The following is a 21,291-nucleotide window of genomic DNA, read 5'->3' as shown; positions in this document are numbered from 1 at the left end:
ATAAGAAAAAGGGAGATCACTTTTTAGGAGAAAATATATGACAGAAATTTAACCAGAGCAAATGTGAACTTAAATGGTGCTTCATTCATAACACTGCTGTTATGAAGAATTATCTCAAGATTTAATCTTATTGCATGTTTTTAATAAGCAAAATTAATCAAGTCTGTAAAATTTTCTAAACTCCTTTTAGCAAAGATAAGAATTCCAGCTTTTTCCATTGACATAAAATTGAAAGCATATTTTATTAACAAAAGCAGTCTAAAACACATGTAATTTAAAATTTGAATCTTAACGTTTTGATTGATTAAATATTTATAATCGATAGAGAATATTTTACCAGAGCAGTTTTTCAGATGTGTTAAGAGAAATTATTGTGATGCAAAATATAAAAACCAAAACAAAAGGACAGAACAGAACAGAACAGAAGGCTTAAAATCCAAGGGCAGAGGCATTCTTTTTCAGCTCTATTTCAATTTCACTACCCATCTCCAGACTACCCCGGAGCCTCCAAATCATTCTTAGGTAATATGTATGTAAAACATAATTTAATATGTGGATTTTGAACACACAGCATATTTTCTAAGTGGTACTTTCATTTTCCTAAAACATCATTTCTAAATAATTTCTCTTTATGTGCAGGAGGTTTCAGAAATAGTATCTCATTTGCCCAGCAAGTTTGTTAATACTTCACTGGGTATTTTTTTCCCTTTAGTGTCGTCTGCGCTTGATGGCAGTTTGGTGACCTGGGTTCCGGCTTCTGAGTAGCATGGAAAGGGTACTGGAAATGTGACCACTTTTCATGGTCGGATTTGCTATGTAAAAGAAAGAAGTATTTGCAAATGGCTAGCTTAATAGAGGCTGCAGAAACCACCGTGAAGGAACCCTTCGCGCTTAGCAAATTGCATTTCAGGAACACACTAGTGGGCTTGTAGGGAGAATTTGTATGGTAAGAACATAAACAAATGAAAAACGCTCAGTTTAACATCACTTACAGTCACGCGCAGATGCACGAATGTGCACACACACACACACACACACACACACACACACACGCTTTCCCCTCCATAAATAAGGAAGGAATAATATCATTATTTTTACAAACGGAGATCATCTAAGGAATTCAGAGACCACTGTTTATATTTATCTGCCTAACGTGTAACACGCTTATATTACCCTTTAAGGAGCAAAACTAGGAAAAAGTTTTAGGTAGTTTGATAGCAACACCTGAGACACACATTTTACACAAAAAGCGTCAGAGCAACGTTGCCAGGTTGCCCTGGAGAAGAGAAAAGCTGTTTCTAAGGGCGATGCGAGGTGGAGACAGGCGCTGAATTCGCTCGCGTTCTCTAATATCAGTTTGCCTAAAACAGCATATGGACGTAGGCCGGGAGGTAAAATATTGAAACTCCTTCATAAAGAGCTGACCTTAATTTCTCTGCCTTCTGATGGGGCCTAACGGAGCCGCTCTGGGGAGAATCGCAACTGATGAACACACTGTCGGCTTCCTCTGGCTGCCTGGCGCTCCCGCCTGTCTGTCCGGGAGCTCTTGGAACGACACAGGACATTCCCTCTCCCACCCCTTCCTCGGTCACCTGGAGGCGACACCTTCTCTGGGATGTGGGCACGTGTGCAGGACCCCGGGACAAAGAGCTGATCACGGGGGGGACGGGTTTGCAGGATTCTCTGAAGAGGAGGAAGAGACTAAATGACAAGTTTGAATCTGCCACGATCACTTACTAATGTGCTGCTGTATCAAATAAGTCTAATTTTTTGACAGCCCCAAATTAGATTTATTGCAGAAACTGCTGCATAAATAGCATATGGCTGTGTTATACCACCTATTTCAAATCCTGGTGATGTTCCCCCTCCCCTCCAAAAGGGGAAAATTGAGCCAAGCTACAAACCTCCTGGAAAAAAGAAAAGAAAAGAAAAAGAAATATACCAGTTCAAAAACAGATGTAGGAGATCTGGATTTCTTTGTTAAGGTGCTCGCTTAAGCACCAACGTCCCCATTCTGTATTAAAAAAACATGTGTCCCTAATCAGTTATTAAATTGAACAGGCCCGTTTTTTTTCTTTCACTTATTCAGATGACTTAATTTTGGCTTTAAGGTTTGGGGCTCTGAATGACGCTTAACACTCTGATGTTCACGCCACAGTCACGCAGGTGGCACAAGGAAGGGCAAGTGGCGACGGATGAAAGGCGGTTTAAGCAGGTTGTGGGAAACCGTGCGGCACAAAGGCACGTGTCCTAAACGGTGGGTTTTTCGGTGTTCGTTTGCGAAAGACATATGTGGCAGAAAGCCCATCAAAGAGGCTTTCCTCGCTTTACCGGTGGCCCTGATACCGCAGACCCTTTGATGCATAAAATATATAAAGTGATCATTCCATGGGCCGCGCTGGAAGCATCGGGACGGCAGGGCCACGCGAGCAGCAGAAACCCAAGTTCAGGGGAAGCCGGGGCTGAAAACGCACACAGCCGGTCCCCGGCCGCACAGGCCTGCCTTTCCCCGTCCACCCTGAAGCCCACCCCGCCCCCATCTGCGACACAATGCAGCTCAGCGTTCCTCTCTGAACAAAAGTTTCAGCTCTTCCCAGGACGGGAAAGACATTGCAAGGTCTTATCTCAGACCAATGGGCACACCACTGCAAACATCGTGGCGCTCGGCTACCCGCAGACTCCCTCTCTGTGGTCAGTCTTCCCAGCTGCCCTATCTGTTACTGTCTGATTAGTTCTGCTAAGGAGCCCCTCCCCTGCCAGCTTTCGGTGCCATCTGTTCCATGCAACATGGCTGCTGCCCAGCAACCCAACACTGCCCTCCTACCTGGCACCCGGCTACCATCCTTACCCCAAAGTGCTAACACAGGTTCTCACTGCTGGCAGAGTCAGGATTTCATTACTACTACTTTGACAAGAGCAGGGTTGCTTGTAATTTCTCTTTTATCCCGATTTTGATTGTACAACTACCTCCCACTGATTCCGTTTGCTTCAGTTTTGTTGCTCACAGATTTACTCTCCACATTAATCTCCCTCTGGCATGTTACTGCATCTGTTCCCTTTTTTATTATTAATTTTCAAATTCCCACCATTTTTGACAAAAAGGAGGTAATCTACACTCTGTTTCTGCCCATTTCATTTTCTTTAATTTGGAAGATAAGTACGAGAGCATGCCAGAGAAGTTAATTCTCCGTTAACAGTTTATTTGCTGGCATGCCCCAGCCTTTGTATACGAAACACAGACAGGAATAAATGTTGACCGAATGACAACAACAGAGCCTCCACCATCCCTGAATTTAATGAAAAGCAAACATATGAAACAGCATCTAAAAAGTTTATTAGTTCCCCGAGTTGTCTCATGCTGTCGTTCTTTCTTCCACTTTTAACAGAGAATTAATTTCTTTGTGCAAATCAGTCTGGGTGCAGGGTGTGGGCTTCTCTGTGGTTCTGACATGGGTCTGTTTCCACTGTCGGTGACCTTTATTAACCCTTAATACAATTATCGTCTTTCCTCAACCCGGACACTGTTGACTAATTCAATAGCGAGTGATTCTGAACAAATGCCTTATTTCAGAGATAGCTGAAGAGTTGGGAACTGCCATCTGAGCAACAAAGCAGAGCTGCTTCGGTGGATCTTGTTTGACAAACAGTTAATATCAGGAATGGCAAGTGGTTTTCCTCTAAAGACAAAGAGGGCCACTTAAGACTTAGAGAATCGCAAGTCCCATATTTAACAATAGACTCCCTTTGTGTCCCTCATTTGCCAACATCTCCCTGCCAAAAAGGACTTGATAACTGATCATGCCTCCATGGCCCTAAAGTTTTCTAGACTGAGCACTGCATTGTGACTGCTGTTTGTTTATTTTCTATGAATTCGTATAATAATAGGATCATAGCACAGGAGTCCCTCAGTAGATGAGCAACACCTCATTTACAGAAACCTGAATGAGTTTCGGTGAATTTCATTCTCATATGTATCCTCATAAAATCACGATTAAGATATGTAGGAAATAAAGTACAGGAGGAGATTTTCTCCCAAGGAGATAGAAGATCATCAGAAACAACTAGGACTAGTGTCAAGATCAAGTGATGCCCAGCCTGGTGAGCCACACCTTTGGTTCAGCCTTGAGAAAACCAGCATATCTCCAATACTGCTCAAGCCACGTTTAATACCTCATCTCGAACACCCCCAACCTTTGTATACATTTCAATAGTGACCTGTTACTTTATCTTACATACTTCTTTTGTTGGTATAGTTATATTTATAATAAGTACTCCTTCAACACAGGGTCCCTTCTTTTAGTAAATCTCCTGGTCAGAAATAGGTTATGGAGGTAGACACAATGCAGGTGTCAGAAGGATCCATTACTTAGACACTGGTACCCTTGAGGGAGGAATCTCTTTGGTACTGTGCCTATTTCTCATTCCCAACCCCACCTTCCCCATCGCCGGTCAGGGAGATGCTCAGCCCTCCCATAGGTGACCTATGCCAGCTGGGAGAGGTCGCTCAGAGTCAAGGTGGAGCCGTCTTCTCCCCAGCTGGACACTGGCTTTGCAGGTGGCTTCCAAATGCTTCTGACCCATTCGGTGCCCACTCCGAGTTCCTGGGGAACTGTATTCCCTTCTCAGCCAATCTAACAGAGTAGTAGCTTAATACGAATGTGTTTACTGGAATTGGGCCGTGGTCCCCCAGAGACATTGTCCAAGACGGGCACTGAGGAGACTGGAGGGTCTCCAAGCCTCTTCTTTTTTTCAGATTCCTTAAAATCATCTCTGGTTCCAGGACATATCAATCAATGGCTTGCTGTCTAATCCACTTGCAGGTATCAGGGAAACATTAAACAACAACTGAGTAGTGCCCAATAACTGGTCTCACCGATTAGAAAGAGGTGTTTAAGGAGAAAGTAAACATCATTACACTGATGATTTTTTTCATACTTCTTTCACCTTAAATTCATATTGGAGACTGGAGCTTTCTTTTAGAAAAATATACCTACTTCGGACTGCTAAGACAGCAATTCTATGTTTTGGGGTTTTTTTCTCCTGTTTTTATGAACTTGATGCTCACTGTCGTTGAGTCAGGCAAGTGGTGTGGGCAATACACTCTCGTTTCCTCCGGGCTCCTTCAGAAAATGAGTTGGCTGCGGCCACCACCATGCTCCAGGCTGTGGGCCTGGGCGGCAGGGGAGACGGTGCATCCCCAGCGTAGATGTTCATCGCACACACATTTGGGCCTCGCAGAGCTGGAAGGAGTGAGCCAGGGAACATTAAGCAGAGCCTGAGGAGACACAGTCCTGGCAGCCTGTGACTCTAACCTCCCGCCCCGGGCCACCCGGAGACCTGGGTTCCTAGCCCATCAGACAGGCGGGGGAGAGCGGGCTCGGGCAACATGGTGTCCATCAGAGCAAAATAAAATGCCTTCTCCCTCCTGGCTCCCCGACAGCCTGTTCCCTCTGATTTGGGGTAAGGCAAGGAAAAGAGGGCACAGTTTAAAACGGTACCAAGGCCATCTATTTTGAGACTTGAAGATGCTGGTTGCACATATATCCATTTAAAATTATTTTTGAATGTTCTCTGCTTAATTTATTCATGAGAGGAGAGCAAGAAAAAAACATGAGTTTAACTTTTAAAGGGAACTTTAGACTAAAAATTCTTCAATACCCTCGGAAGGAAAAAAGAGATCAAGCTCCCTGTTGTTGTAGGAGGAATACATGCCCGTGTATACTATCTCCTGCAAGGGAAGAAAGATTGGAAGTATGGTCTTTTTTTAATTTATATATTTTTAAATTTATTTTTATTGTTGACAGTTTTACAGATGTCCCCCTTCTGACTTATGCTAGTTGTCACCTGAAGATGAGTGCATTTCCTTCTTAATTTTCCCTGCAATAAAGAGAGGCAAATTTATTCAACATTTTCAGAGAACCTGCTAGACTTTGCCTGATGCCAACGTGGTGGTGGAGACGCGGAGATAAAGAGGCTTGTTTCCTGGCCCATGAGCTGAGATTCTACAGCCATAGAAGAATTTCTGTTTAGCTTTGGAGTATGTTTTGTGCTCATTTGTGAATATGAGTTGTGAGCACCAGTTCTGGAGTCCGATGGACCCAGTTCTGACCCTGCCCCCTCTACGCTCTCATTTCTCATTCTGGGCCACGTGACTTCATGCCTCACCTCCCTGTGACTCAGTTTCCTTGAACTTGCTGGAGGGATTGAGAAGGCAGGGTGTCTCAAACGTCTCATGTAAAATATCTTTTTTAAAATATTTCTGATCCTCAGCAAATCATTAGTTTCATAAAATAAAATAAAAATAATATTGTCATAGCTATGTATGGTACCAGATGGGTACTACGCTTATCGAGGTGACCACTTTGTAAGTTATATAAATGTCTAATCGCTAGGTTGTACGCTAATATAATATTTGACTATTTGTTGAAATTAATATAATATTGTATTATATTTCAACTGTAGTCAGAAAATAAATTTTAGAAAACTAAACTACTGGAAAAAATTTAAAAGATACCCAATATAGCCCACTGATCATGTAACTTGGCTACTGTGGCAGCTTAAAATTGATATAAGAGTTTCCAAATACTCTCATTTTTTGTACTTGTCTTGCTGCAGGCAGGTAACACACAGCCCAGTCCCCGGCACGTGCTGGTCATTCATTTATTCACCCTTTCATCTCTCTTTTCTATATTCTGAGGATTCTCTAAGTAAAACCACAAAGCAGCCCTGTGAAGAGCTGACCATGCCCCTTGGACTACAACGTGTTGACGAGGGAGAACATCACTCTCAAACCCCTAGGAGCAGAGATGTGATCTTTCCCCTCCTTCCTTTTCAAGCTGCTTTATTTCCCCAGGATCCCTGTCACCCTTCCCCCGGTAAGAGCACCTCCCCTTACTCCTGGGGTTCTGCGGAGGCTGCCAGCCACAGCACCCAAAAAGGTGTGTGTGCAGGTGACTCGGTTGTGACATCTGAACTGAAGGTTTTGCAATTGGAAGTGAAGCCACATCCTTACAGTCTGAAATCAGGGCCTGTCCTTTGTCCTCAGTTCAGGCTGAAGGATGTGACTCCACGACATGGAAGAGCCTGAAGGGGCCAGCATTCCAGCAGAGGCGAGCCCTGCAGATGACAGTCAGAGGGTGAGGGGAAACTGGCGCTGCCTGGAGTCCCTGGTCCAAGCAACCCTCAGGCCAGCTGCACCTGAATTTTACATGGTCCAGTTACCAAGCAAATCAATCCCCTGTTTTGGGGTTTCTCTGACCTCATAGAAGAGTCCGTACTCACAGTGGTAGTCTGAGAGGTCAAACAACTACATTCCAGAGAGCAGTTCCAATAGTGATCACGTAGAAGCTGAATGCTCTGGGCTGCTCTGATTAAGAAGCCTTGGTCACCTCTCCCCGAGGAAGCCACCACTGTAATGGGACACCTGGAGACTTCTCTTTTGTACCCTATCTCACTTTCCAAAAGATACAAATACTGTATTCAGGTCGCGCTCTCTCTAGGTTGTAGGTCAGATCTTCCCATGTGGCTCTCAAAAGTAGGTCAGAGCATAACACCATATCATGGACCCCGCTTAGATTCCTGCTCCGAGAAATTCTTTGAAGTTCATTATCGAAAACATTAAGTTAAAGGGGAAATAAAAAGTTTACAGGGAGCCCTGTGGCTAGAAGCTGGAGCCTACAGGTTTCGTGGCGGGTCAGTTTCCCTTCTGCATGTCATACAATACAATTTCTAAATTCTCTGGAAAACAAACAGGCATCCTGTAGGAATCCCCCCCCCCCATCAGATCTGAGAAAAAGACGCAGATTCAAAGGGGGGGTGTCGATACCTGTATACTAGGCATGTGGAAGAGTGTCTGCCTCAGTCAGTAGTTAATAACAATCGCAGACATTCAGAAATGGTTGTTTTAAATGTCACATCATAAAGTAATTGGCCCACACATATGTAAATAGTAGTCTTGTGAGAGGTATTTAAATCCTGTAGCTCTTCAAAGATCTTTGAACATGACAAAAACAACTATGAACAAACTTCCACTTTTTAAGTAAAGTGTCTCTTTCCTCTTGGGTAAAATGAAGTGAAGTGAAGAATGGCGGTTGCATTATAATACGTGAAATGACTAAGGCAAGTGATGAGCCAGAGGACAGTCCCTTAGGCAAAGCCCAAGCCAAGGCTGAGGTTCACGGCCTGCGTTTATACTGGTGCATGAGAGCGCAGCCAGCACTTATTTCTATGGTAAGTTTATGTGACTGCTTTTCTCAGTTGTGTTTTGGGGACCAATTGCATTAGCCCATTTCCCTACTAATTCACCCAGAATTACAGCCTGATGGAAGATGGTATCGGCTGTGTAGGCAAAACCTGCTTCCATAACGTATCAGCTGTGTGACCTTAGATAAATCACTTTAGTTCTGTGGCTTAGACGGATTAGATGTAAAACAGGGAATATATAGTCTGTTACTGTTTTTTAAAGATCTACTGCACATAGCATGGTACCAGGCAGACCCCAAGATGAATATATTCTTAACCTCAAACACACATGCATTTAGATATTTAAACAATAGATTGAATGTATTTAACTTACTCTCATGTACGCATGTGCACCTCCCAGCCACCATTTTCCCCTCTGGAATTTCTCATGGAATGCCCTTCATTCCCATTTTCCTGTATCCCAATGCTACCAAGGTCAGTAAGAAGTTATCTGTCCCTCTATCCCTGTAATACTTTATCTGGAATCTCCCTTCTGGATCTCATAATTTATCTTACTAATATCTTAGTAAGATATTAGTAATATCTCACTAATGTTTTACTATAAATACCTTACTAATATTTTACTAGGCTTTGAATGGTCACAAACTCACAATATATTAACCATTCCTATAAAATGACCTGCTGAGCTCCAACTCTTTGCAAAGCACTGAGCTGGGTGCTCTGAGAAATATACTACTAATAAGACCTCTCCCCACCTTGAAGAACAGGACATTCCAGAAGGGTACTACATAAAAAACTGCAGAATATTCATTCATTCCTTCACTCATTCATTGATTCATTCATTCATTCACTATGTAGTAAGTGCCTTCAGCTCTACATGGGCAGGAGGGCTCAGAGGGCCACGTGCCTGCTCCCTCTGGCAGGGCCATGGGGAGGCCTACGATGGAAAAGTCAGGACTCAGGGAGCCCTGGAAAAGAAGGTAAGATTGCAACAGGGCTAGAGAAGGTTGAAGGGCTATTCTCGGGGTAGGGAACAGTACAGGGGAGGAAAGTCCACAGCTCAAGGGGGCTGCATCTGCTTAAGTTTGGCTGGAAGTCAGCGTGCGAGAAGATGACATTGATGGCAAGGAAATAAAACCAGAAGCTGGGGCCCTTCGGGGAAGCCGCACTGCTGAGTGGTCTGGACCTTCTGTAACAGTCAGCATGGACCGTGGGAGGCTCTGAGAGCAGGTGACAGGGTCCGGGCAGTGCTGACGGATACTCACTTGGCAGTGGTTGGCAAGAGAGGCTGGAAGGATGTTAAGAGACTGTTTCCATAACCTCGTGGAGGTCAACCTAAATGATGACGAATGTAAATGGTGGGTATGAAGACATGTCTATGAAACCTCCCTGAAGACCAAACTAAGGAAACATCTTAAACGAAGGATACTCCAAGCAATTTAAATGCCTGACGTCTGCAAACGGGAACTGAATAATGCACGGTCTTAAATCATTGCTGGAATCATTGACTATCAGAGCTAAAGGAAACTTAGAAATCATGTAGTAGGACCTCATTTTATAGGTAGGGAAGCAGGTTCAAAGAATGAAGTAATTTGTCAAAAGTTGCAAAGATAGTGACTGCCTGGGGGAGACACTGAAACTCGGTGTCCTCAGTCCTAGGATACCTGGGGGCCTGCCCTAAGAAAAGTGTATGGTTTCTGGGTGCTTTCACTCCTCTTCTGGCTACAGCTAGTATCTTTCTGTGAAAGCATCCCGAGCTAGGCCTCTAGTCATGACCTTTCTGCTCCCACGACACCTGGCCTGGACATCTCCACCTGAGTTCCAGAATAAAACGTGTTATTTTCCTCTGTGCTTCCCTAGTTGGATTAATGCACCATCCAGTTAACACAGGCTAGAAACTTTGGACTCACCTTTAATTCTGGCCTCTCTCATTCACTACCCCAAGTGCCTCTGGAAGGTGCTATTTCCTTTCCATTTTACTGGCACCATCACAGCCCAGGACTACGATGGTGCTTATATTCTAAGCGGGGCCCTGCCAATCATCTCTTCCTCAACCAACCTATTTTCACGGTGCCTTTTAATTGCCTTTTGAAATACACATTTGAACCCATCATAGCTCAAGCTCCCTTGAATTCCTGACTTAAACAGCATCCTGAGGGTTTGTAAACTTTTCCTGTAAAGGAAATAGTAAATACTTTAGGCTTTGAGGACCATACTCAATTCTGCCACGGTAGTGCCACACATAACAACATAAAAGATAATGGAGGCGGTGCCCAGTAAAACTTTATTTATGGGTGTATAATTCTTATGTCACAAAATATTCTTTTTCTTTCTCCCCACTTAAAAGTAGAAAAGCCATTCTTAGCTCAGGGATCATACGAAAACAGACGATGGGCCAGATTTAGGCTGTGGTTGCAGACTCTGTCCTAACTGGTCTTTCTGTCTCCTCCATAATTCTCCAAGTTCACTCTCTACACTGCTCTCTGAGTAAGGATCCCAATTCCAAAAGCTGATCATGTTGGAAGCCCTGCTTGAAATATAAGAGTAACCATTACTCTCAGAATAGCCAAAACCCCTGAACATGGCCCACAAAGCATTTCCTCTAGTCCCTGACCCCCTTTCCAGGCTCATCTCTTGCCAGACACCTAACCTGGTTGCAGAGTTTAGGCTCTCTCCCATCTTTGTCTTTGCATATGTTGTTCCCTTGAGAACTCCTATTCATAAACTCATCAATCAACATAATGATCAAACGTCTCCTCCTCCAGGAAGTTTTCCTGGCTGTCACCTGACTGCACTTCAAATGCAGAATGAGCCGATTCTTGCTGTGAGCTCCCGTGGCAATCTATACCTACTTATCTGTCTATCATCTATCTATATCCTTAATAGAGTGTGAGCAACATAAGGGTAAGACCCGAGTCTTTTTTTCTCTATGCCAAGGACCAAGCAATGTACTTAAAAGATAGTAGATGCTCAATAAATATTTGTTGAATAAGCAAATGTTATACTTACCAGTTGGGTCTTTCAATAAAAGTTGAATTTCTATTTTATTTAAGTCTAGTTAAACAATACAGGGCAATGCCAAAAAAGTGATAGATTATTTTCTGCTCAGATTGATCTACCGATTTCTACTCCAGTTTTAAAGTTTTCTTTGCCTTGGAAGATCTGTATCCTTATTTCATTATTACTTTATCACATGGTTTTCATATTCAATTTTAAACTTTGTTTGGGATATGACATTCAAAATGTTTAAGTTAAGACTAAATGAAGAGCTACCTGTACGAGATTTCTTTCTTTCAGCTGGTATATACTGAAACACACACAGACAAAAACATGGCATTTCCCAGCCACACACTTGACTATACTGAATCAACAAAGAATTTGCTGAGGGAAAGCAAACTCTAAAAAAATCCCCAAAGTATATCAGAAATATTTAACCCTACAGCCAAGTCACATTTGCAGTACAAAAGAGAGGTACACACAGTTCCTTACGCCTTTTATTGCCCTCTCCCCATTCATGGATTTTATAAAATAGGGAAGTATAAAATGCTTACAAAAGAGTACTGCACTTGGAAAACAGGTAATTCAGTTTTCTTTCCTGTAAAACTGGGTTACATTTTTGTAACCTGGTGTAAATGAAGCTCGGGAGAAAAAAGCTTTCTACGGAAGCCAGCAAAACCGTTTTTCTTAAGAACAAAAGAATTAGTTACAGCAACTGCCGAAAGTGGCCTAGTGGTATCTTAATATGCTCTCCTTGCAAGAAATCGATCTTGTCAGGCTGTACAAATTGATGCTGCGCAGGAGAGCTCTCCACGGACTCTGGCTTCAGAAATGAACTCAAGGAACAGGCGTTAATATTTATTTACCGAAGCTCAGCCCCGCGGAGGCATTAAAAGCTGTCCTAGTTCTGTGCTCAGCACACAAATGGTTGGTTCTCAATCGAAGTCTGACAGCAAAGAAAAACTGTTAACTGTCATGATGAAACTCAATTCCGAAGCTGCTGTGATTAAATAACCATAGGAACTACGTTAACATTACAGTCTCGGTTCCACGAGGACAGTGCTTTAAGTGGGCATTAAAAGAACAGTTATTATTCCGCAGTCCTGAGCAATTTTTTTTCTTATAAAAGTGTTTCATCTATTGGGATTTTTCCCCGGATATCACACATGTAGAAATGATGCAGTTTCTTTCCTCTCTCTCTCTCCTTCCCTCGCTTTTTCTTTCATTGTTTAAAAGGGAAGCTGGCAAACCATTTGGAATATTATCATAGCAAAATGTTTCTTAACAAAGTTTGATTTTAACACAACCAGAGGCATCTTAACACTAGCCTAAAACTTCGGAGGTTCACCAACCTCTAAGATATTTTTTTTCTCCAAATGCAGGCTGTTCAAGGGGTGTTTTGCTCCATCTGTTATCATACCGTGCTCAGAATTACATTCTCATATTTAATGTAAAAGGGATCAGTCCCCTTTCATCGTTTAAATTCGACATATTATTATGATTAGAAGACCAGTGATTTTCTAAATTACGAACCAAACCAACGATCATAAATTGACATGTGAATTTAGACAAAGCTCTCCCTAAAAGCTGAAAAACTCCAAAAACTGAACAAACCCAAAGGCTTGACCTGAAAATTAAAAAATTATACTAAGTGAGAAGAAACTACTTACAGGACAATGTGAAATACCTACAATCTTATTTCAAAATTTTTCTCTGCTGAATTTCTGTGTATACGTGTGTGTTTTCAATGTAGCAAATTATAAGACGCCTGCTACCAGAAACACCTTATTGTAATTTCGGGCTGAGTTATATGTTTACTGAAGTTTAGTGACAGCGACGATCATGTCACAATACCTCAGGACAGGAGCAATGCGATGTGAGCCCACGCTGGTGTGAGCCTGGTTCTGATGGTTTAAACGTGAACAGTGCCAATTCCATCTCAAAATCTGACACCTCCTTGGGACGCAGGTTCCTTATTCTGTATCAGTTCCATCTCCATTGGCATCTCAGGGTGTCTTTTATTTTGTCCCTTTACCACTGACAGCCTCTGATAATTTTCCTAAATGTACTCCTCAGACCCTTCAGTTCAACATTTTTATTAGACACGGGGTTAACGAGAGAGGTGGTGGTAGAAATATGTGACTCTGCTCATCCTGACGGAGAGCCGCCTGCATATTTGAGCATCGTGGATGAAAGGTTTTGTGATGTATCAGTAATTCCCCGCCACACGCCTCGCTCACATGTCTGGGTGCTTTGCTTACCGCACCTCCGCTTCCCCTAATACGCCTGAACGCTGGGTGTGAACCGAATGACTAAGGCTACGACTCTAACAACTGTCTGCAAGCCTGTGGCAAAAATCGGCGGAGTGAAATGGGGGGTGCGGTGCCTCCGGGGACTGGGGGTACCTGGTGAGGTGCAGTTGGTGCTCAGTTTCGCCCAGCAGCTCTGTCAGCTTCAGGAGCTCCTCTCTGGCCCCGGCTGCCTTCTGCTGCTCCTGTTCCAAGTGCTGCCTGTTTTCCCTCAGTTCTAGCGTCAGTTTCTCGATTTCCTTAGGTAGAGAGGGGAGGCAAAAAAGCATCCATATAAATGAAATGCATGCACCTGAATTCAGAATTGCCTCATTTTTGTTTTTGCCATGAATTGGAATGTGATAAGCGATTATTAGGAAATTTAGGCTAGCTTCCATTTTATGACAAAGGGAATTAACAAAGCCAAAAATGCACATTAGTGAGGGTTGGTTTTTTTTCTTTTGGATCGTAAGATGAAGTCTCATTTTACAAATGAAATGATTAAATGAGTGTAGTCAAAATGGATAATCTGTACTTTCATTCTAAGGCTCAGTCCCTTTAAAAATAATATGAACCTAAAATGCCACTGGCTTTAAAATATAACATTTTTGTTTTGTAAGATTACATCAGACACATGCCATGATTTACATCAAATACGTGGCTCTCTTCTGAAAGATATATTATGGTTTCATTTGGATATTTTGAAAACCAATTTAAAGGGTAATAGAATTTAGGAAATTATATAAATTATATAATTTAGGAAATCTTTAGAAAAATGTGAGGTATAAAAGAAGGTATCATGGTGATGCTCAATATTATTTAGAAAAAAATACAGCATGAGAACCTTTAAGCATTTAGAGGGTATAAGATTTCTGAGCTAAAATAGTACATTCAAATTGTATTATAGAAAGGCAACAACGAAAGCACTCTCAGATTAATAAATATGGCATCAAAAATGTGTGAAAATTTATGTTAATTTCTTGGTCTTAGGATGAAACCATCTTTATCTTGCTGAAATTCAAATATTTCAAAGCAAAAATGCCTTACATAGAACATAGTTTTAAAAAATTTCTACATTAAAGTAGAAATATTTATTTGCTATAGAACACCTGTAAAAATTTTTTAAAGAGATAAATATTCATACTTTTAAAACAAGAAAAACCAAAAAAGGGAAGTAAAAGGGTAGGAACATTTTTAAATTCTGCACAAAGCAAGGAGCAGTTTTAGCACAAAAAATGCAATCCCCTTTCAGATAACAAAATTTGGCCTAGGTAGATTGGTTTAAACTTAGTATTTAAGTTACATTTTGTATTTCCTCATGTCATTGTTCAGTATTATGAACAATTTTCAACTATATTTAATACATCAACCAAGAAAAACTAAATAGTCCTTTCTTTAACATGTATTACACCGTAAATATTCAGTTTATCCCCATCAAAACCACATATTACCAACAATAAATAAAACAACTTATTACAAGTTTTCAAATATTGTTTTAATTTTAAAAAGCTATGTAATAATGAGTATCTAACTTTCATTTGGTATAGATTTTCTATATCTTTCAGATTAGAATACTAATAAAACTTATTTGTTTCTTTAAAATATTTTAGTGTTAGTTATACCAATTATTTGATCTCATAATTAAATATAATTAGAGAGATGAAAAAACATAACAAAAATCTATTTAGTTTTATTTGTCTAACATTTGTGAAATAAACAAATCAAATAAGTACAGAATTTAAATTATATATTGACTTTAAAACTTTAAAAATTCATTCATTAATTTTTTTTTTACACAGTGCTATATGTGTACTATGTTGGACTCAAAACAGTTTCCATCTCTACACCCAGGAGTTAACAATTTAGTTGGGTAAATGAGACACACAAAAGGACTATTAAACTACAAAGCATATAAAAAAACAACAACAGAATGTTAGAGAAAATCTGTGCTTTAAAAGGCCAATTAGAAATGTATTAGCCTGGGCAAGAAGGTGGCGAAGAAGGTAAGGGCACACAAACTCAGAATGATAGATAGACCATATTATGAAAGGTCTCGAATTCTAGATGAACAAAACTATATTTTTCTTATATATAACAAAGGGATATTAATGGTTTAAACAAGTATGCAATATGAGAGATGCTGAACTTTAAAAATAACACACAACCTCTGGATCAATGTGTATGACTGATTTAAGATGGCAGAGACTGCCAGCAGGGAGATCAGACAGACAGTTGCAGTATTCCAGACATGAGGAGCAGAGACACATTAAAATATATATATTAAAACAGAAATATAGCCCTGGCCAGCTTGGCTCAGTGGGTAGAGCATCCACCTGCGGGCTCAGGGTCCCAGGTTCAATTCCAGCCAAGGGCACATACCTGGGTTGCAGGCTCCATCCCTGGCCTTGGTCAGGGCTCATGCAGGAGGCAACCAGTTGATGATGTGTCTCTCTCACATCATTGTTTCTCTCTCTCTCTCTCTCTCCCCCTTCCACTCTCTCTGAAAAAGCAATGAAAAAACTATATCCTCAGGTAAGGATTAAAAAAACAAATAAACAAAAAACCCCAGAAATATAAAGAGAATTTGTGAGTATATGGAAATAAAAGGAGAGCTATCAGGAGACATCAAAGATGACTCCAGAATTCTGAATAACCTTACATTGATAATTAGGTTTTAAGTATAAATCATCTGGTTTCTTAATCTCATGTAATAAAAGCTCAGAGTCTGCAAGGGAAGGCAGTCAAACACAGAGATTAAGAGGACAGGCCCAAGAGTCATCACAAATCGGGGTTTCAGACACAGCCCTGGTATTTCCAGCTCTGTGACCTTGGACAAGTTGCTCAGTTTCTTCAGTCTAAAATGGGAGTGATAACTGCAGCATGCTCCTAAAACTACTGTGAAGATTAAATGAGATGCTGAGCACCTAGCAAGTGTCTAGCACAAAGTAAGAGCTGAATTAAAGATGGCAGGTGTGATTATTATTACTGATTTCTCTTTCAAGAACAGCAAAGACATACACAAAAAGACTATTAAAATACAAAGCATATAAAAAAACAACAAATGAGTATTCGAGAAAATCTGTGACTAGAAGGCCAGATTAGAAATATATTAGCATGGGCAAGAAAGTGGGAAAGAAGATACATACACTCATGGAATGATAGATTAGACCACATTATGAAAGGTCTTGGGTTCTAGATTAATCAAACGATTTTTCTTACATATAATGAGGAGATACTAATAGTTTAAACAGGTATGTAATATGAGATAAATAGAAAAAATGACCTGCCTAAGGATATATGGTTATCAGTGTGGACTAAAAAGCTTTTGATTTAATTCAATCACATTTCCTCCATAAAGCACTATTTTGGTGAAGACTAAATAAAACTTTATTATAATTTCCAAGTGCAAAAAGCATTTTTGTTAGGAAGATGGAAAATTACTGCCTGCTTTTGATTACCTGTGCCAGAGAAGGAGCTTATTGGTGCAGATCATCAAAGTCAACAAATAATCTAACCAGCTGGACCAGGGCTCAACACCTACTCCCCGAGTTAGGAAAATCTGCCATGGCACCAACTCCAACAGTTAGAAGAGGAATCTCTTGCCAGAAATGCCATGCTCCCACTGGCAGGATAACCCTTTGCCTCACCCAACTAGGTCAGGGCTGCTTCCCTGGCTGTAGATAGTGGCTCAGGGATGAAAGACCAGCAACAGTCATAGGCCACTTGTACGTTCCTCTTACAGTCCACTGCTAACTGGCAATGTCTACAATGCAGCTTGATGCGGGCACCTTTTGCCCAACTGGGCCAAGACAAATCCAGATAGCTTTACACTTTACCAAAAGACACACACACCTCAGGTCATGAACGGAACCGCCAGAAATACTAACAGGAGAACAGTAACAAGGACAGGATATGGAGAAAGGAGCACTCCTTACTGTTCATGTAGAATCTACACTGCAGGAAGTTTTTTCTTAATCATGGACATATGTATCTTTATTTTTATTATACATTAAATTTTCTTATCGAGGTAATGTGACTAATTTATGTCAAACAGTACTTAATTGCTCATAATAAAGATGGGCAGTGCCCATGTTCTACCCCTCACCCATCTCCAAGCCTAATCCTCAAAGGCACACACTACTTACTCTTCCAATATTTAGCTTCATATTTTTAAGTGACATGCTTATAATACTCTCTTGATTTTTGCAGTATTAGAAATTTTCTATTGACTTACTGTTAAAATAGGTAATGATTAACATCCCTTATATCACCTACCCAATATACCCACCTTGTCCTCCCATGTAACAATTCGGAGTAAATCATTAATCAGCAGTCCATTTACATAATAATGACTATGGAAATACTTTTCACTACGGAGACAAGCATCATTTTGCTTAAATTAATTTTCTTGTACAATATTTTATTATTTCTGGAATTAATTGCCTAGTTTTTAATAGTTTATTTTTCTAGGTAATTGACAACCCCCCCCCATGATCAAATAGGTCTATCAAATACCCATCAATAATATTTTTGCAAATAATGAAGTACATCAGATAAATTATCATTCCTTTTAACTTTTTCCCCTTGATATATCCTTCTTTGTACTGTATGTCTGGCCTGGTTGACCTCTGTATTGGGTCAATCCTTACCCATGCTCCTGTTAGAGTTCCCTGTCTTCTGGTTGTAAATCATTCTACTTTTAGGTTTACTCTCTTTTTTGTGGGAGTATATTCTCCAGATAACTTCCATGAGAAAGAGTACATGAATAAGACATTTTTAAAGTATCTATATGGCTGAAAATGCTGTTATTCTATGCATATACTTGATAGTTTCGCTAGGTATCAAAATATATGTTGAAATTAAATTTCATTCAGGGTTTTAAAAGGGCTATTCCACTGCCTTCACGATTCTAATATCACAACTGAAAAGCCCTGTGCCATTCTGATTCCTAATGCTTGGTCTATGATTTTGGGGGGGGGGGGGGGGGGTTGTTTCAGAATGTTCTCATAATCACTTTTTTCCCTGGCATTTTGAAATTTTACAATGTTGGACCTTGTAATGGGCCTTTTTCTCATGCGTTGTGCTGTGTGGGCTCTTTTAAATCTGGAGGTTTGTTTTCGGTAGTTTCGGGAAGTTACCTTGTATTATTACATAAAAATATTTTGATGCGACCCATTTCAATATTTTATTGGTTTTTGGCTTTGATGGATTGATCACCTAATTTTCTTATATTTTTTATCTCTTCATCTTGGAAGATTCCCTTGAGTTCCTCTTCCAAAATTTCTACTGAATTTAAGAACAGAATTCTATCACACTTTTCATTTCCATGAGCTATTTCTTGTTTTCATTGTTTTACATAGCATGCTATATTTATCTTATTGATATAATCTCTTATCTATTAGAATATTATAGTATTTTAAATGGTCTTCTCTGCTCATTATAAATTGTCTGTTTCCTTTTCTCTGTGTGTCTGTTTTAGACACTCTATAATGTTAAAGGCTTTCTTTAAATACATAGTGGTACTTGTCTGTTCTTTCATATTTTAGATAAAGTAGTTAACAAAAGTTTGGAGGTCATGGTTTTTTGGTAATATGGTCATTTAGATTACTGTTCAGCAAATATTCACTTCTATCTCCCTTCCACTGGGAGTGGAATGCACTCTCTCCCCCCAGTGACTTTGGGCTTGGCCACTTCATTTCACTTGGCCAGTGGAATTTTCATGACTATAGTGGAAGCAGAAGTCATAAATATGTTTATGTGGTTTGGCCCTGCTTTTGTATTCTGGTGATTCTCCATGAGAAAAGCGTGCCCTGGATAGCTGCTGCCCCTTTTGCCTGGATCACAGAATAAATACATGTGGAGCAAAAAACCTAAACCGTAGCCCAGACAACCCACAACCTGAAGCAAAGCCAACCGTCAAATGCAGCATAAATCAGCCAAATCTCAGTTGACCCGGAGATTCATAAACATGAGCATAAATGATCGTTACTATAAGCCATGAGTTTTTTCAATATAAAATAATCAACAATCTCCATTAAAGAAATAGGAGTGTTACAATTGTCTATCACCTTAAAATTTCATTTCATCTTTGAAACAACTGCATGAAGTACATAGGACAGTTATTCCCATTTATACAAAAAAGAAATTGAGGGCCAAAGACATTGAATGATTGTCCAAAGAAGTAAATCTAAGCCTTGAGCCAGATCTGACATCACTGTCTCCACACCACCCACAAATTAGACCATGGCTTTCAATCTTCTTTGTTTTTAACCAAGATCCATAGTAAGAAATTCATTTTACATCACAATTCAGAAACATACACACTCTCTCACACATGTATCAATGTAACAAGCATTTCATGAAACTATATTAATCCTACTATGTGTAAAGCACTCAGATATGTCCTATTCCTTCTTATTCTATTGTATTTCTTTAAAAAATCTTCTGATTTCAACCTATGAAGTTGATTTCATGAGCCTGCAATTTAAAAAGCACTGTATATATTTGATAATTTAAAAATATGTTTTTACATAAATTAAGTAGAATCCAATAATGTGCTTCATTAAAAGAAGTTCTATTATACATTCTTCCTGCTTTCCTAAGAAAAAATATCTGAAGAAATGAATGTAAAACCCATTTGAAAATTGATGTATCATCTTAACCCTAAAGGGTAACTTTACTGGAAGGACAAAGTAGCAAACAGGGACTATATTAATCCAAAGCTAGCGATCTATCTCTGCTACTAAATATTATGTGACTTAAAAATCTTTTAATAACCTTTAATATAGGGTAACTCATTTGTGTACATGAACAAGAGAATGGGAGAAAAGAAAACAATACAGAACAGTAAGACGGGGTCCCAAAGTCCTTGCACAATGGGAAAAAAAGGAACCTGTAGTTTTGGAGCTGACAACATTTGACAATGTGAATTTATCACTCAGAAACCTAGGGACGAATTCACAGGATCTACTTAGAAAAGTAAAGTAGTGAATGATACTGAAAAGTAAAACATACCAATTTATCCCTTGGGAGAGAAATAACAGTTTCTATCAAGTTCTGTGTGTATAAAAAGATTGTACTCATTGGAAATTTAGTATTCACCAGTTGACACTTTTATTAACTCGTAGATGTTAAGAATGATTTTACCAAATCATTAATAAGGTTTTGTCTGGAGCTACACTAGCTACCTGTGGCTATTTAAATTTAAGTTAATTATAATAAAAAATTGAGTTTCTTAGTTGTATTAATCACTTGATAAGTGCTCAATAGCCACATATGGATCGTGGCTGCCATATTGCACGATGTAGATAGGAAATATTTTCATTGTCGCAGGAAATCCTACCGGATAGCACTGGTCTAGAAAACAGCAAAACTTCTTTCTAAGACTCACTCTATGAACTGGACTCTTGGAAAACAAGCCTATGTGGATAAAATTTAAATGTTATAAGAAGTTAAAGGTCATTTTAGAAATGAACGAAGAGTTGTCCTTGCCTGGCCGGTGTGGCTCAGCGGTTGAGCATCGACCTAGGATCCAGATCACGGTTCGATTCCCGGTCAGGGCACATGCCCGGGTTGCGGGCTCGATCCCCAGCAGGGGGCGTGCAGGAGGCAGCCGATCAATGACTCTCTCATCATTGATGTTTCTACCTCTTTCTCTCTCCCTTCCTCTCTCTGAAATCAATAAAAACATATTAAAAATATATTTTAAAAAAAGAGCTGTCCTCTTCACTGTATAGAGGTGGAAGGCTGACAGCACCGTTCTCGAAGCTCTGTTCGTGGTTATCCTTGCTGAGGGCACAGAGCA

At 40.1% G+C, this 21,291-nt stretch overlaps 1 protein-coding gene across 1 annotated transcript in view; it reads right to left on the bottom strand.

Annotated features, from left to right (window-relative positions):
- Nucleotides 1-21,291, bottom strand: part of SDCCAG8 (SHH signaling and ciliogenesis regulator SDCCAG8) — a 155,362-nt gene that overhangs the window by 69,929 nt on the left and 64,142 nt on the right. The window contains exon 13 of the mRNA XM_087828849.1: nt 13,605-13,747. Within this exon, the coding sequence (XP_087684975.1) occupies nt 13,605-13,747 (143 nt within the window). The remainder of the gene's footprint in view (nt 1-13,604; nt 13,748-21,291) is intronic.

The sequence above is a fragment of the Miniopterus natalensis genome, chromosome 21 (assembly GCF_054644295.1).
Source record: "Miniopterus natalensis isolate mMinNat1 chromosome 21, mMinNat1.hap1, whole genome shotgun sequence".
Lineage (NCBI taxonomy): Eukaryota > Metazoa > Chordata > Mammalia > Chiroptera > Miniopteridae > Miniopterus > Miniopterus natalensis.
This window is presented reverse-complemented; position numbering and strand designations above follow the sequence as displayed.